Source organism: Myotis myotis, unplaced genomic scaffold (genome assembly GCF_014108235.1).
Source record: "Myotis myotis isolate mMyoMyo1 unplaced genomic scaffold, mMyoMyo1.p scaffold_m19_p_4, whole genome shotgun sequence".
Classification (NCBI taxonomy): domain Eukaryota; kingdom Metazoa; phylum Chordata; class Mammalia; order Chiroptera; family Vespertilionidae; genus Myotis; species Myotis myotis.
Window position 1 is genome coordinate 40,791,460 of NW_023416346.1, and position 16,366 is coordinate 40,807,825.

Sequence of the window (16,366 nt, forward strand, 5' to 3'; positions counted from 1 at the left end):
TAACCCAAGGACTGTCTGTGTGTGTGTGCGTATGCACACACACACACAAATACATATATATGTGTTCTCCTTATTTATGCATTCATTGGTTGATTCTTGTATGTGTCCGGGACAGGGATCAAACCTGCAGCTTTAGTATATTGGGATGATGCTCTAACTAACTGAGCTACCCCACCAGGACCTCTGTTACTTCTCAAGTTACAAAGAAGTCATAGGATCATTTTAAGTGCCCCTTTTCTGGAAACTACAGAAGGATTAAGATAATAGAGTAGTTTAATAAAAATGGTATGGGCATATTCTATGGTATATCTCTTCATCTGTATGTTTGATCCTAGTCGTCTAGTATATATTAAAGCGAATCCTGCAATTTTATTCTTATTTTATTGAGTTGCAAGTATTTCAGCCTCACAAAATATAAAAATTGCTTGATTTCTTTTTTTTATTGACAGATCATGATCAGGAGCATTTTTTTGTTTCTGGATAGAACTTACGTTCTTCAGAATTCAATGCTACCCTCCATTTGGTAAGGATGCTAGAAAAATATTTTGAAAAGATTTGTTACAAACCATTGTCAAATCTTAATTACACTAATTGAAGAGATTAAGTGATACTGTGAATATTCTCCTAAAACCTCACATTTGGCTTCTTAAAACATATTTACAGCAGTTTTACCTTCTTATGTTTTATGCTAATATTAGAGATAGCTAACATTCACTGAGCCTATAATAATTTATAAAGTTTTTCTATGGGAATTAAAGTTTATCTTTGAAATCTTTGGGCCGATTAAAATTAGTGGGTGTGCATAGTAGAAACTGTTTCTATGCTCCCCTATATATTACCAAAATAAGGACTTCGCAGCACAGATAATTTCTTTACCTTCCTAATAAAAGCAGAGAAACTTGAAAAAGGCAGCCACGGCAAGACTTTGGAGATATAGAGATAGATAGGTAGATAGAGATATATATATCTCTATGTGTATATATTAAAGAATTAATATGAGTGTATATTATTTTGTTGCTGATCAAAAATGTGCTTATTATCCTTTTGTTGTTGTTAATCCTTACCCAAGGATATTTTTCCATTGATTTTTAGAGAAGGTGGAAGGAAGGGGGGGAAACAGAGAAACATGGATGTGAGAGAGACACATTGATTCGTTGCTTGGGGCCTGCAACTGAATACATGCCCTTGACCAGAATCGAACCCATGACCCTTCAGTCTGAGGGCTGACTTCTCCATCCACTGAGTCAAACCAGCCAGGGATGCTCATTATCTTTTAACAATTTTATGGAAAATTCCAGCTATACAGGAAAATAGAATAGTGTAATGAGCTCTTCCCCCACCATGTGTACCTAGCATCTACCTATAGCAATTATCAGAGTTGCTGATTTTTGAGTACTAAAGCCAGATGACAAATGACCAATTAAGCCTTCATTAACAGTACAGTGAAGACCATTTTATAACTTTGAACTAATTTTATCTCTTAATTTGGTCAAGGAATAAAACCCACCAAAGGAGATAATATAACAAAACTTAGTTATGGAGGAAGATAGGAGTTTAGCCTTAGTTCTCATTAGAGACAAGATGAGTTTCCTGTATACTTTAATTTAATAATGTTATTTAAAACTAGAGGCCCAGTGCACGAAATTCATGCATGGGTAGGGTCCCTAGCAGCTGCCAGCTGCCAGCTTGGGCTTTCCTTCCCTGGCTGCCAGCTAGGGCCTTCTTTCATTCCACGCCACCCCCTGGTAGTCAGCGCACGTCATAGCGAGCGATCAAACTCCTGGTCGGTTGAACTTCCAATGGGACACTTTGCATATTAGGCTTTTATATATATAGATTCAATGTGTGGATTTTATCATGTAATTTTACAATGGCTGTTTCAAAGCCTGGAGCCCTAATTAATATGTATGTCTCTCCAGAAGTGGTATTGCCGTCAATTAATTTAGATTATATTTTTATTTTAGGGACATGGGATTGGAGTTATTTAGGGCTCATATTATAAGTGATCAAAAAGTCCAGACTAAGACAATTGATGGCATTCTTCTGTTGATTGAGAGAGAGAGGAATGGTGAAGCAATTGATAGAAGTTTACTCCGAAGCCTTTTAAGCATGCTCTCTGACTTGCAAGTAAGTTAACTACTTCACTTACTACAGAGCTGATGTTTATCCCTAGTTTGATGTGTAAAAACCAAATTAATAGTGCTGTTTACATAAAGAACATTCAATAAGTAGCTAATGAATAAATAAACTCCATTATTTTGTTTCTCCCTCCCAGATTTATCAGGATTCTTTTGAACAACGATTTTTGGAAGAAACTAACCGGCTTTACGCAGCTGAAGGCCAAAAATTAATGCAGGAAAGAGAGGTATTTAAAAATCATGATTAATAAATCCACTGTATCTCACAATAGACCTTACTTATAGAACATATGCTGCCCTTTGCATTTATCTTCCCAACATTGTGATGCTTTTCTCTCACTTAGGTGCTCCTTTCTTTTCTCTCTTCTTAAAGGCCAGAATTCTGGATCATAAACTCTACCTATAATTTTACATATGATTCAACCCTGCCACATTTGGCAGGGCTGCTTCCAGGATCTTTTGGACTTGACATTTTCTGAATGATTTATGGGGAGGAAAACAATAATATAAAAAACTATCTTTGTAGGTTCCTGAATATCTTCATCATGTTAACAAACGTCTAGAAGAAGAAGCAGACAGACTTATTACTTACTTAGATCAGACCACCCAGTAAGTATGACAAGCTCTGCCTAATAGCCTTAACCTGTGTTGTCGAATTGCTTAAGGCACTTTAGGCATCCCAACCATGTTAGTAACTATTTTCAGGTGTGAATTGAGATTGCTTAACAATTGTTTTTATAATACAAGCTTCAAGCTGTTATTTGATTAAGGTTAAGGATATGATTATTGGTTGTGTGTATGTGTTTAGGATGTAATTTAAAAATAATGTTAGAAGCTGGTTATCTTTGAAATCTTTGGGCCGATTAAAATTCAGTGGGTGTGCATAGTAGAAACTGTTTCTATGCTCCCCTATATATTACCAAAATAAGGAGTTCCTGTAAGCAGCATAGATAATTTATTTACCTTCCTAATAAAAGCAGAGAAACTTAAAAAAGGCAGCCACAGCAAGACCTTGGATATATCTATATATATCTACACTAATAAAAGAGAAACATGCAAATTAGTGTCACTCCGCTATGCCCACCAGCCAATCAGAGTGACTATACAAATTAACCCAACAAAGATGGCGGTTAATTTGGATACGCAGGCACGGAGCGAAGACTGAGGGCTCCGGCCGGAGTGAAGACTGAAGACTGAAGAGGCTTGGCTTCTCCGCTGTGGCCACAGCGGAGAAGCCAAGCCTCGCTGCGGCCAGAGGGGAAAAGCCTAGCCTCTAGGCTTGGCTTCTCCGCTGTGGCCGGACCAAAGGCCTGGGTCCCGGGTGCCTGAGGAAAACCGGTGCCGGCAGCCAGGGGAAGGAAGGCCTATTGCATGAATCTTTGTGCAATGGGCTTCTAGTATATATGTAAAAAGCTAAGTGACCAGCTGACTGGCTGGTAGGTATGATGCGCACTGACTACTAGGAGGCAAACACTCAACGCAGGAGCTGCCAAGCAACAGCAACTGCAGAGTGCCCTTTCGCATTCTGGGACCCCTCAGGGGATGTCGGACTGCCGGTTTTGGCCTGATCCCTGCAGGCCAAGTCGAGGGACCCCACCTGCCAGAGGGACCCTGCTCACTCTGCAGATGCCCTTCCATCCCCATTGCCGCCTCAGGTGCGGTGGCCAGGGAGGGACCGCAGGAGGTTGGCTCCAGGGCATGTCCAGCCTGTCTCGCCCAGTCCCACCCCACCAGCCACCTTCTAATTAATTTCCTTTCAATGTGCATGAATCTGTGCACCGGGCCTCTAGCTTATTTCATAATGTAAATCAAGTTTTGAAATATGCAGTCTTTTCCTTCTTTTAGGCATAGAGTAATGCTGATCATCAATAAATTTATACATAAGACAGGAATATTAAAATGAACATAAAATAAGCTATTTGATTTTTCTCACCCAGAAGAGGTTTGAAAATTTCAGAAAAGTCAAATCTCAGTAATTCTAAACTCTTTTTTTTCTTTGTAGGAAGTCATTAATCGCTACTGTAGAAAAACAACTTCTAGGTGAACACTTGACAGCAATTCTTCAGAAAGGTAATTGGTAATTTATAAATCAGATTACAATTTATAAATCAGATAGCAGCAAACAATTGAAACAAATTTAAAGATTGCACTTTTAAAAGCTTGATAGCTGTGGTGGCTGCACTTCTAAGGATGGATACAACCCTTTTTTCCTATTCACAGTGAAGTTTCAAGAGGTGCTCCTTTCCTTAACTTAAGATACAGGAGCTAAGATGAGAGAGGTCCACCAACACTGGTGAAGAAACAGTTGGAATTTGGGAATTCTTGATTTAATTTGTAACACTACAGTAAGGGAAAGGCATTCCGTTTTGCATTAAAGTGTTTTTGTTCGTAGCATATAAAACTAAGCACTTCTACCAAGCATTACAAAGTGATCTTAGAGTATACCCTGCATTTACTTTGATAATGCCAGTGATAGGTAAAACGTCTGACTTTTCAACCATCTTTTCTTTTGTATAAAATGGATATATTTTAGAACTTGAATATACTGTTACTTCATTCTGAAAATCAAATACATTAGAACCTCATTTAAACTTGGACTATTAATGTGTGGTTCTTGATATACTAGAGGCAATATCTAATACTCTGATATATAGCTATGTACACTAATGCCAGATATAGTATGGCTACTAAAGATATGAGATTTTTATAATGTGCATTTATACAAATTTGTTTTTATAAATTGGTTTAAACATCTGATCTACCATGCTAAATGGTACAAACAGTTACACAATTATTTTTATATAGGCTGAAGTTTCCTATATTTAGTTTTCACTTGGAAAGGTGATTGTCTATTTGGGTTTAATTTAAAGCAATCTCTATATAAAATTCACAGACTAGTCATAGTTCAGGCCAGTATTGCAATAATAATTTAACTGAATTTTCATTAAAATATCTGTCATTTTTGTTTACTTTTTAAATACCAAAATGTTTCAAATTTCAGGTTTAAATAACCTTCTTGATGAAAACCGAATTCAAGATTTATCTCTTCTATATCAGCTCTTTAGTAGAGTTCGAGGGGGAGTTCAGGTTCTCTTGCAGCAGTGGATTGAATACATTAAGGTACCAACAATTGTGATTATTTTTTCTCCATCACGGTTTATAATCTGTACACCTAGAGTGCAGATCAGCAAGTATTTCTTACTAGTACTTGTTAGATCCAGTATTTTTAAAAAAATGTTAGCCCTAGCCAGTTCAGCTCAGTGGGATAGAGCACCGGTCTGTGGACCAAAAGGTCCCGGGTTCGATTTCGGTCAAGGGCACATACATACCTTTGTTGCAGGCTCCTCCCCAGCCTGGGCCCTGGTTGGGGTGCGTGCAGGAGGCAACCAATCAATGTGTTTCTCTCACATCAATATTTCTCTCTGTCTTTCCCTCTTCCTTCCACTCTCTCTAAAAATCAATGGAAAAATATCCTTGGGTGAGAATTTAAATAAATAAATAAATAATAAAATAAAATTTTAATCCTTAGAGGACATACTCAGAGGAAGGGAGCAAAAGAGAGAAACACTGATGTGAGAAAGAAACATCGATTGGTTGCCCTGACTGGGGATCAGACCCAGTATGTGCCCTTACTGGGAATCAAACTGGCAACCTTTCAGTGCACAGGACAACACTAAACCAACTGAGCCACTCTGGTTGGGCCCAATATTTTTTAAGTAATGGGTGTTCTGAGAGCAGTCAACCTGAGAATGATAGCTGTGTGGTAAATCAGCAATTAAACATTTACCTTCTTGATATTGGCTATAATTTCTAGCTACAATGCTTATAGCAGTGAATATGGAAAGAGGACTTTTATTGGATCCAAAATTTCCTTCCCTTTCTTAAATCTTTACACTGAAGGCAGATTGCCATTTTTATAAAACTTAAAGTTGGCTTCTTTAAAAGTATGAAAAAGAGCCTAGAGACTTAAAATCATGTCCCATTATGATATTATATACCCAGTGCTCATTTGTTATTTTGTGGTACAGAGGAATGGTATCAGTGTAGATGTTTTATCACTTTATTTTTTCCTGACTTCAAAAACAGCTTTATTTTACTTGTTGAGATTTAAAAATATGTATACGTACTTAAAATATGATTTGGGGATTGTTTTCATTGTGGATAATTCAGTTTTAGTAAAAAGTGGTAATTTTTGTTGTTTAGGCATTTGGCAGCACAATTGTAATTAATCCTGAAAAAGATAAAACCATGGTTCAAGAATTGCTGGATTTTAAAGATAAGGTTGACCATATTATTGATGTCTGTTTTCTGAAGAACGAAAAATTTATCAACGCCATGAAAGAAGCATTTGAAACATTCATTAACAAGAGACCGAACAAACCTGCTGAACTAATAGGTACTTTTCTAGTCTTTTTTTTCCAGCTATTAAATGTTTTTCTTTTATTCACAAAATTTCAGTTAATCTGAAATTTTGACAGGATGGCAATATAACAACACCGTTTATTTGATGTTGCTTAGCTGGTAGTTTCTAAGAATCTGAATGTAAGGAATATTAATTCTTGAAACTAAAGAAAGATTCAAAGTCAACCTGTCAAACATAATGTTCTTTCATTGTAAGACAGTACATTGGACCCTATTTATTTTTGTTTATAATAAGCTTGAGATCTGTTTTATAAGCCCACAGCAGTTTAGAGGGCCAGGGTGCTATTTTTAGAGGCTCACAGGGTTACAAGAAAGTATAGCAGAAATTAAAATTGCCAGTGAGAAAAGGAAAATGTCCAGGGCAAAAACAAACCAAATAATCTGGACCCACTTAGTGTAAGGGTGTGATTTACTGTAGTGTTTCTTAGGTTTTCCCACCTAAGTACCCCTTAATGTCAGAAGAGGATGTACTCTGAGAAGGTCTAACCCAGGGGTGGGCAAACTTTTTGACTCGAGGGCCACAATGGGTTCTTAAACTGGACCGGAGGGCCGGAACAAAAGCATGGATGGAGTGTTTGTGTGAACTAATATAAATTCAAAGTAAACATCATTACATAAAAGGGTACGGTCTTTTTTTTTTTTAGTTTTATTCATTTCAAACGGGCCAGATTCGGTCCGCGGGCCGTAGTTTGCCCACGGCTGGTCTAGGGTCTTCTGTGAAAAAGATAAAATTTCATTGGTGTTCTACTTTTACTTAATTTTTTTGCCTTCAACTCTGTAATTCATATGGTTTGTTTTAATAGAAAAGTAGTGTTTAAGGTTGCTTACCGTCATTGTAAAATGGACACTCTAGAGCAGTGATTCCCAAAGTAGGCGCTACCGCCCCCTGGTGGGCGCTGCAGCGATCCAGGGGGGCGGTGATGGCCACAGGTGCATTTGTTTTAACTTTTTTTGTATTACCTTTCTATTCTGAGTTCAATAAAGTTTCATAATTTCAAACTTCAGTGTTTCTAATTTACACCTCTCTTTACTATATTTTACGAAAAAGGTAGAAACATTAATACATATATCTTTCTGTTTAATTGCTATTAAAATTAAAAAAAATTAATTTCCAGGGGGCGCTGAGTAATATTTTTTCTGGAAAGGGGGCGGTAGGCCAAATAAGTTTGGGAACCACTGCTCTAGAGTCAGAAGACTTGGATTTGAGTTAAGACTGAAATATTTGCTAACTCTGTGACATTGTTTAAAGAAATGCATGTATACCTCTGAAGCACGGAAAAACTCAGTATATCATACTTCTGTTTGGGTATATGTAATGCCCAGTACGATAAGGATATCTATGATCACTAAACAACAAACTTTCCCCCCATTTTAGCTAAGTATGTAGATTCAAAACTTCGTGCTGGCAACAAAGAAGCTACAGATGAGGAACTTGAAAAAATGTTGGATAAAATTATGATCATATTTAGATTCATCTATGGTAAGTTTATTTTTATTTTAATATTTTTCTTTTAAAACACTCAACAGAGAAATTAGCAAGTAAAGTCAACCTGCAAGGAATATTATTTGGGAGTTAATGTAAAATTGTATTTGGGATATTTAAAATTCGATTGCATTCCTTGCATTTAATTCATTGGGATGCTTGAGGAATATTATTTAATTGCCCTGTGTTTTGACTTTTCCATTATTAGTAGCCTTGATTTTTGTTACTTGTTGTAATCTCTAGAGCAGCGGTTCTCAACCTGTGGGTCACGACCCCTTTGGCGGTGGAACAACCCTTTCAGAGGGGTCGCCTAAGACCATCCTGCATATCAGATATTTACATTACAATTCATAACAGTAGCAACATTACAGTTATGAAGTAGCAACGAAAATAATTTTATGGTTGGGTCACAACATGAGGAACTGTATTTAAAGGGCCAGAAGGTTGAGAACCACTGCTCTAGAGTATTGATGCTAGAGCTACTAGTTGACTAAAGCTTTTCTTTTTTTTAATTTATTTTTAATTTTTTTTTCTTAATCCTCACCCAAGGATAGTTTTCCATTGATTTTTAGAGAGAGTGGAAGGGACAGGGAGAGACAGAGGAAAACATCAGTGTGAGAGGGACACATCAATTGGTTTGCCTCTCACACGCACACTGACCAGGGCCAAGGGATCAAGCCTGCAGCCTAGGTACCTGCCCTTGATCAGAATTGAACCCGGGACCCTTTAGTCTGCAGGCTTGCACTCTATCCACTGAGCCAAACCGGCTAGGGTGACTAAAACTTTTCTAAAGAAAAGTTAATGCAGTCTTAATTCTTTGTAGCAAGGAACTTTATTTTTGTTAATCCTCATCCTATGGTGTTTTTTCCATAGATATAGAGAGAGTAGAAGGAAGGGATGGAGGGAGGAAGAGACAGACAGACAGACTTCGATTGGTTGCCTCCAGCACATGCCTACCAAAGCTGGGGATTAAACCTGCAATCCAGATAGGAGCCTGAGCCCCTGACTAAGAATTGAACCTGCGACCCTTCAGTGCGTGGGCCAGTGCTCTAACCACTGAGAAATACTGGCCAGGGCACAAGGAACTTTTGAAACATATGATACAAATGTCTGCCTCTAATATTTCTTGCATTTAGTGAACTTGGATAAAATGTATAAATTTAAATAACTTGGAGTAATAGTGTGATTTATTAAATACTTCAAAGCAATTTTATCAGAACTTTTAATTGGAGTGTTTTATTATTTAAAATAGGCAAGGATGTTTTTGAGGCCTTCTATAAGAAAGATTTAGCCAAACGCCTGCTAGTTGGGAAGAGTGCATCTGTAGATGCTGAAAAGTCAATGCTCTCCAAACTTAAACATGGTATGTTTGTCATTCTTTCTGTTCATTTTCTTCTTTGACTTCTGGGGGGGGGGGTTGTTAGCTTAATTTTTACTATTTTGTCAATTATTCTATGTTCATATGATGAAAATGTAAATTGAATAAGCTCTTGAGGTTTCCAGTCTATTTTTGCAAACATGTCCAGAGCTGTTGTGATTTTAAAAAATAAAAGATTGTTCTTGTTTTTATTATTTGTATAAAAAATTTCCCATTTATTTTATTTCTAAGTAGGAGATAAGGTTACTACTATAGGATTAGAGTTTGATTCTCAATTAGTGGGGCATACACTTTAGGGGTAGGGATTTTTTTATTCTTATGAATAATTACAGATCATAGTTCATGCTATTACTTTGTTTTACAATCATGTTTTTAATTTTAAATTCCTTGTTTTTAACCACTTTGTAATATTATAAATGTATAAACATCTTAAATAGAATGTGGAGCTGCTTTCACCAGCAAACTTGAAGGGATGTTTAAAGACATGGAACTTTCTAAAGACATCATGATTCAGTTCAAACAGGTAAAAGTGAGTTAAACTCTTACTTCATTCCTTGAACTTTAAATATATTTAATTATCTACTTGCTGTGGTTTGTATTGAAAAGGATAAATAGAAACATGTTTTTATAAATATTTCATAGCAACTTAAGTGAAATGTAAGTATATTTGACCTATTTTAATATTCTCAATGTATACCAAAGATAACACAAAAATAGAAATAAAGTGTATTGAGCTGAAGTTAGAACAAGAAAAGCTATAGCTAGATAATGAGAACAGGACTTTCTCTAGCATCTAATCATTGTTGATGATTCACATGTTGAAAGCTGGCAATGGAGAGGGAGGAGACGTGACAGAGTGGTTGTGTAAGGCCTTTGGGGACATTGGCAATGAGAAGCTAGATCCACAGTTTCGCAGGTGTTGTGATAGGTGGTTTTCAAATATTTAAAGGCATAGGAATAGTGATAGCAAATGAGATTTTCTTCTCTTAGGGTTTTAATAATGACTTTTTTATCGATATATTGCTACAGTGGGAAATAAGAATTGAAGACTCAAGAGAAAGATCAAGATCAATAGGATCATGGGTCCTGTGGTAGCTACAGAATAGGGTTTATCTGCTTTGCCCTTTCCCCTTTTTCTTCCTTCCCCACTTCAGGTCATCGCCTGTTTGCAAGTGAAAAACCGGAGACTTGGGCTGGCTGGTGGGGTGAGGAATGGGGGTTGCTGCAAGGTGTTCCAAACCACATAGGGGTCTCCAAAGGTGGGGACTGCAGGTGGTATGGGGAAAACAATGAAGAGATCCTATAACAGCCCAGCTATCTGTGAGAGACCACTTAAGTTGATAATGCTTCTAATGAGGTCATGTGGCCTTGTGCCATTGTAACAAAATGTTAACCAGTACACTTTAAAAAATATATATATATATATATATATATATATATTTTACTGATTTTTTACAGAGAGGAAGGGAGAGGGATAGAGAGTTAGAAACATCGATGAGAGAGAAACATCAATCAGCTGCCTCCTGTACACCCCCTACTGGGGATGTGCCTACAACCAAGGTACATGCCCTTGACCGGAATCAAACCTGGGACCTTTCAGTCCGCAGGCCGACGCTCTATCCACTAAGCCAAACCGGTTAGGGCAACCAGTGCACTTTTGCAGTGCATTTAATATAGGCTTCATTTTTAGTCCTTTAATAGTTGACTTTTATTTTAGTGATGGTCAGTATTTGCATGTAATTTTATAATGGGGAACTTCTTGAATGGGTCATTATTGTGAAATGAAATGTTTGCATTTTCAGTTTTAAAATCTCAGTATGTGTGTTTGATTTTATTGTAGTATATGCAGAACCAGAATGTACCTGGGAATATTGAATTAACTGTGAATATCCTGACAATGGGTTATTGGCCAACATATGTGCCTATGGAAGTCCATTTACCACCAGAGGTAAGAATTGCTGTTTAGGACTTGAATTATAAGCATAGAAATACATGACACTTCTATTTTGTTTGTCATTGAAAAATAGATACTTTTAATAAGAGTTTGTGTCAGTAAGCACACCAATGCAAATATCAGCTGTTTTAATATTTTACTCTTCTATTTATATTAATATTATTAGAGCATAAAGATGCCAAGTTTCTGGGTTCAGGGCTGATTCCCCTGGCTCTTCTTTCATTTCCCAAGATTGTACTCACCTCTGCTCAGCTCTCAAAAAGTCTTGCTCATGTGTCACCTGGAGATTGGATTGCTGAGTGATGAGGGCTTGAGTAAATCCATCCTAACTCCTTGGGAAAATGTTGAACCTCAGTATTGAAGCTTAGAAAAGGGGTTAAGACTAGAGAGATAGATAACTGAAAATCCTCCAGGGAGATAATCATGGACACCCAGGGAGTAGATCTCTCTCATTAGGAGGGAGAATGTAGAAACAGGAAGAAGATGGCTGAAGCAGAACTTTGGAAAGGGTTGTCATTTGGAAGGTGGTTGGAAGAGGAACCTGTGAAGAAAACCAATGAAGAAGCAATAGTGAGAGAGAGGATCTAGCATGGTGCAGAGGCACAAAAGGCATTGGAGGTAAATGTTCCAAAGAGGGAATTATTAAAGCAAGAGTGTGAAGACTGATAAATGCCATTAGATTTGGTAGCTGGGGGACCATTGCCTTATATCAGTGATCAGTGAACCTATTGGATAGTCTTAAAAACATCCAGAAATTAGTATACATGAGGTAAATATAAAGAGTGGTGAATGTGTGATACTGGAAACAGCTTAAATAAAGCTTTATTTTGTTTACTGTAGATGGTAAAACTTCAGGAGATTTTCAAGACATTTTACCTAGGCAAACATAGTGGCAGGAAACTTCAATGGCAGTCAACCCTAGGACACTGTGTGTTAAAGGCAGAATTTAAAGAGGTAAGTGGATGTTCCCCAAACTTAATTTTCATGTTCATCTTTCATATTGAGGTCATCCCTCCTAACTTGTTTATAACTGTATCTTTGATGTCTATATGACAGTGATAGCTTGTCACAGCTTTCTGTATATTATAAGAATTTGGTCTTTTCCACAGTTGATTTAACCCTGCTGCAAAACCAAGAACAGTACCCCTTTCATCCACTCTTTCCCCACCCGTGGATGTACTAATAGAATCCACTGCCACTTCTTGACAGAAAACTTCTTGTTGCTGGGAGCTCGAGAATAGAGTTCCTGCAGCTTTTCATGACTTACCTGAATCAAAAAAGTCAAAAATGCATTTGAAATAGTGATTTCTTGGTACTCATGATAAATATCTGTAATGACAAATAAGAAGGCTAAGTTATTAGTTTTCATTACTTCGTTGTTTAGTTTTAATTATGGGGCTTTAAAAAAGACTTTAGAAACGTCACCCAATACTTTCTCCTGTTTTAGGTAAGACCACACTTAAGCCCAATACTGAACATACTGGCTTTTCTGGACACTGTTAATCCATGTTTCTAAGTCCAATAATTGAAAAATAAATGCTTTCCCTGTAAGAGAGTAGTTATTTTATTAATGCTTTATATATATATATATATATATATATATTTTAAAAATGATGGCTAAACATTGCTGTTTCTCTAACAGGGTAAAAAAGAACTCCAAGTCTCTCTTTTTCAAACACTGGTGCTGCTGATGTTTAATGAGGGAGAGGAGTTCAGTTTAGAAGAGATCAAGCAGGCTACTGGAATAGGTTTGTGTTGAATCAGTTGATTAGCAAGCATTATTCAGTGTCCACTCTGTGCGCTCTGCTAGGCTAAGAGCTCTGGGGGGATATAAAGGAATAATCCCTCTCTTTGGCACTCATAATGTAACCACTGGGAAAGGGGGAAATGACACTTGAAATAATTTCAAGTACCAGTCTGTGGTGCTGACTCTCAGTGTATTAGGAATTTGGCAAAGCAAGAGATCACTGTGGACTGGTACATTTGGGAAAGCCTTTATGAAAGGGGTGGGACTTGAGTTGGACCTTCAAGCTTTAGTTAGGGAGAAAGCATATGCTGCAAGTGGAAATAATTGTGAGAAAAGACTTTCGGAGGTAGCAACGAGCACAGTGTGAGCAGGAGTCATGAAGAGTTTAACTGCAGCACAGAATCCTATATAATAAAGATGTAATATCTAAATGGTTATGTAATGACCGACCGCATAAAGACAGGATCACAGATCAGCAGGAGGGTGAGGCAGTGAGATACAAGCAGGCAGTGGAGAGCTACAGGAGTGAGCAGGGCAGCAAGCTATGGGGAGGAGGGCGGGGCAGCTGGCGGAGAGCTACAGGAGGGCAGCAGCGAGCTACTGGCTCACTGATTCGTGCGCAGGGCTACTAGTAGGGAGATAAAAAGTTAGGATAAGATGGGTAGAGACTTACAAATCTAGCAAGTGAAATATATTGTAGGGTCTCAAGTGTGTGACATAATGGAAGGGACTTATGTAGGGCAGCTTGAAAGATGAAGAGGTTCCAGTCCAGTAACTAGTGGGGTAATTCTGTCATAAAATGATAGGGGCTTAGACTAGAATGAGGCCAATGAGAATGGAGAGGAGGCATTTTTAAGGAAGCAACAACTTACTAGATAAGTGGAGGATGAAGGAGAAGAAAGATAATTGCAGGGTTTCTCACCCAAATAGGTTGGTAGATTCATGACTAACAGTTGGAAAGAAGACTCAGTTTTATGGGGGGGAAGATGAATAAAATTTTGAACATACTGGAGTAGATGATAGTAAAAACAGCCAGGTGGAGGTGTCCTTTAAATGTGGGACTGGCCCGAACTGGTTTGGCTCAGTGGATAGAGGATCAGCCTGCAGACTGAAAGGTCCCAGGTTTGATTCCGGTCAAGGGCATGTACCTTGGTTGCAGGCAGTAATGTGTAGGAGGCAGCTGATCGATGTTTCTCTCTCATCGATGTTTCTTACTCTCTATCCCTCTCCCTTCCTTTCTGTAAAAAACCAAATAAATAAATAAATAAATAAATAAGGGACTGGAGAGAAGTGAGATAAAATTTCTGAAGGTTTGGTAGTTAATTCACATGGAATGGTAATTGAAGTCTTTAGAGGATGACCAGGAAAAAAAGTCATTAGATGAAATACAGAGGGAGTCATTGGTGACCATGGAATAAAAAGGAAACAATATTAATAGAGGGATGGGGTGGAAGCTACATTGAGGTTGAATGTAGCTATTCTTGTTGGTGAGCTATTATAAATGACTAAGCCACTATTTCTTCTTCAGAGGATGGTGAGTTAAGGAGAACACTGCAGTCTTTGGCCTGTGGCAAAGCTAGAGTTCTGGCAAAAAATCCGAAGGGCAAAGATATCGAAGATGGTGACAAGTTCATTTGTAATGATGATTTCAAACACAAACTTTTCAGGATAAAGATCAACCAAATCCAAATGAAAGAAACGGTATTTCTTTTACATTCTCCTCATCCTAATGCACTGGAATTATATGTGTTCATGATAAAAATTTATAAAAAAGATTTTATAGCTATAATACTACCACTGGTGTTAATATTTTCTATGGCTATCTCTATTTAGCTCAATGTATTTCAGTATTTTGCGGGGTTTTTTTGCAAGGGAGGTGCACACAGACTTGATATTTAACAGTTTTATATCCTGCTTTTTGGTTAATATTAAACCTTTAGATTTCTTCCATGCCATTAAATAAATATCTTTATAAAATAGCAGATGGCCATACAATATTCTTTTACAGGGCTAAGAAATTTTTAGTATTAGTATTTATAAATAAAACTGTAAGAAACCTCTTTGCACCTAAAAATCTCTCTGAGCCTCCTCTTATGATAAATTCATGGAAGTAGATCTTTTGGGTTGACGAGTATGAACATTTGAAGAATCTTAATACATTATGTCATATTGTGTTTCTGAAAGGCTGTACCAATTTACACTCTTGTCTGGCAGCATGACTGCCTGACTTAACAGTGCCCTCAACCGCACTAAAGATTGTATTTTCTTTTTAAAATTTTTGTCAACTTGCTTAATGAAAAATCTGAATGATTTAGTATTTCTGTGATTAACAGTGAATATTTTGTTGGTTTTTGCCTTTTGAATTTGTATGACTTTTATTAAGGAACCAATAGCATTAATTGAAACCAGAAAAAGTTTTAATGTGGGACAGAGGTCAATATCTCAGGCAAGCTCCTGTTTTGTTCACATTCACATCAAAGGTGTGATATTCACTTAGAAGATGACTGTGTCCTTTTTAAACATTTATGATGTATCAGAAAGAAATTGCTGGCAAAAAGCCCAAATTATTCTTTTGATGTAAGTGCCAAAAAATTATTTTCAAAAAATTTTTTTAATTTATTTTTCAGAGAGAGGCAGGGAAAGGGAGAGATATAGAAACATTAATGATGAGAGAGAGTCATTGATTGGCTGCCCCCTGCACTCCCTAGCCTGCAACCCAGGCATGTGCCATGACCAGGAATCGAACCATGACCTCCTGGTTCATAGGTTGACGCTCGACCACTGAGCTACACCAGCAGGGTACAAAAATTATTAAGAAATAGTTTGACTCTGTTAGTTTAGCTTGTTAGTATGATACTTTGAGTCAGAGGTCAGAGTCAATCATTTTTACAGAGAAGCTAATGTCAAGCTAATGTCATGCAGAAATCTACTCAACAACCCCTTGTGACACATTTAGAGATTTCAAGGACAGAATAAAAGAAAATGACAAGTTCAGTATCATTTGGTGTCTACTTCTAGGAAAACAACTCAAAGATTGTATTTTTTATTAACTAATATTGACATTACTTCATAGGTACAGGGCAATATAATTAGGACAGAAAGAAGTTACATTTTTTTTCCTGTCATTTTCTGTATTTATAAAGGCCCTTTAGATAATTCAGCATATTTAGTGCATTAACAGTGTCATGTTCCTAAAATATACAATTAGTGTAAGTAATCAAGTTTACCTTGAGATACAATTCCT

The 16,366-nt window shown here is 37.2% G+C and overlaps 1 protein-coding gene across 6 annotated transcripts in view; it reads left to right on the forward strand.

Annotated features, from left to right (window-relative positions):
- Positions 1 to 16,366, forward strand: part of CUL4B (cullin 4B) — a 53,982-nt gene that overhangs the window by 29,313 nt on the left and 8,303 nt on the right. For 4 of the 6 annotated variants that reach the window (XM_036304082.1, XM_036304086.1, XM_036304084.1 and 1 more), the window contains 14 exons: positions 450 to 523; positions 1,965 to 2,127; positions 2,276 to 2,365; positions 2,665 to 2,747; positions 4,141 to 4,208; positions 5,140 to 5,258; positions 6,342 to 6,534; positions 7,936 to 8,040; positions 9,296 to 9,406; positions 9,859 to 9,950; positions 11,262 to 11,369; positions 12,216 to 12,329; positions 13,018 to 13,123; positions 14,651 to 14,823. In XM_036304082.1, coding sequence (XP_036159975.1) covers positions 450 to 523; positions 1,965 to 2,127; positions 2,276 to 2,365; positions 2,665 to 2,747; positions 4,141 to 4,208; positions 5,140 to 5,258; positions 6,342 to 6,534; positions 7,936 to 8,040; positions 9,296 to 9,406; positions 9,859 to 9,950; positions 11,262 to 11,369; positions 12,216 to 12,329; positions 13,018 to 13,123; positions 14,651 to 14,823 — 1,599 coding nt within the window. Of the gene's footprint in view, positions 1 to 449; positions 524 to 1,964; positions 2,128 to 2,275; positions 2,366 to 2,664; positions 2,748 to 4,140; positions 4,209 to 5,139; positions 5,259 to 6,341; positions 6,535 to 7,935; positions 8,041 to 9,295; positions 9,407 to 9,858; positions 9,951 to 11,261; positions 11,370 to 12,215; positions 12,330 to 13,017; positions 13,124 to 14,650; positions 14,824 to 16,366 lie in introns of those variants that run through there. The other 2 variants (XM_036304083.1, XM_036304087.1) reach the window with 2 other exon arrangements.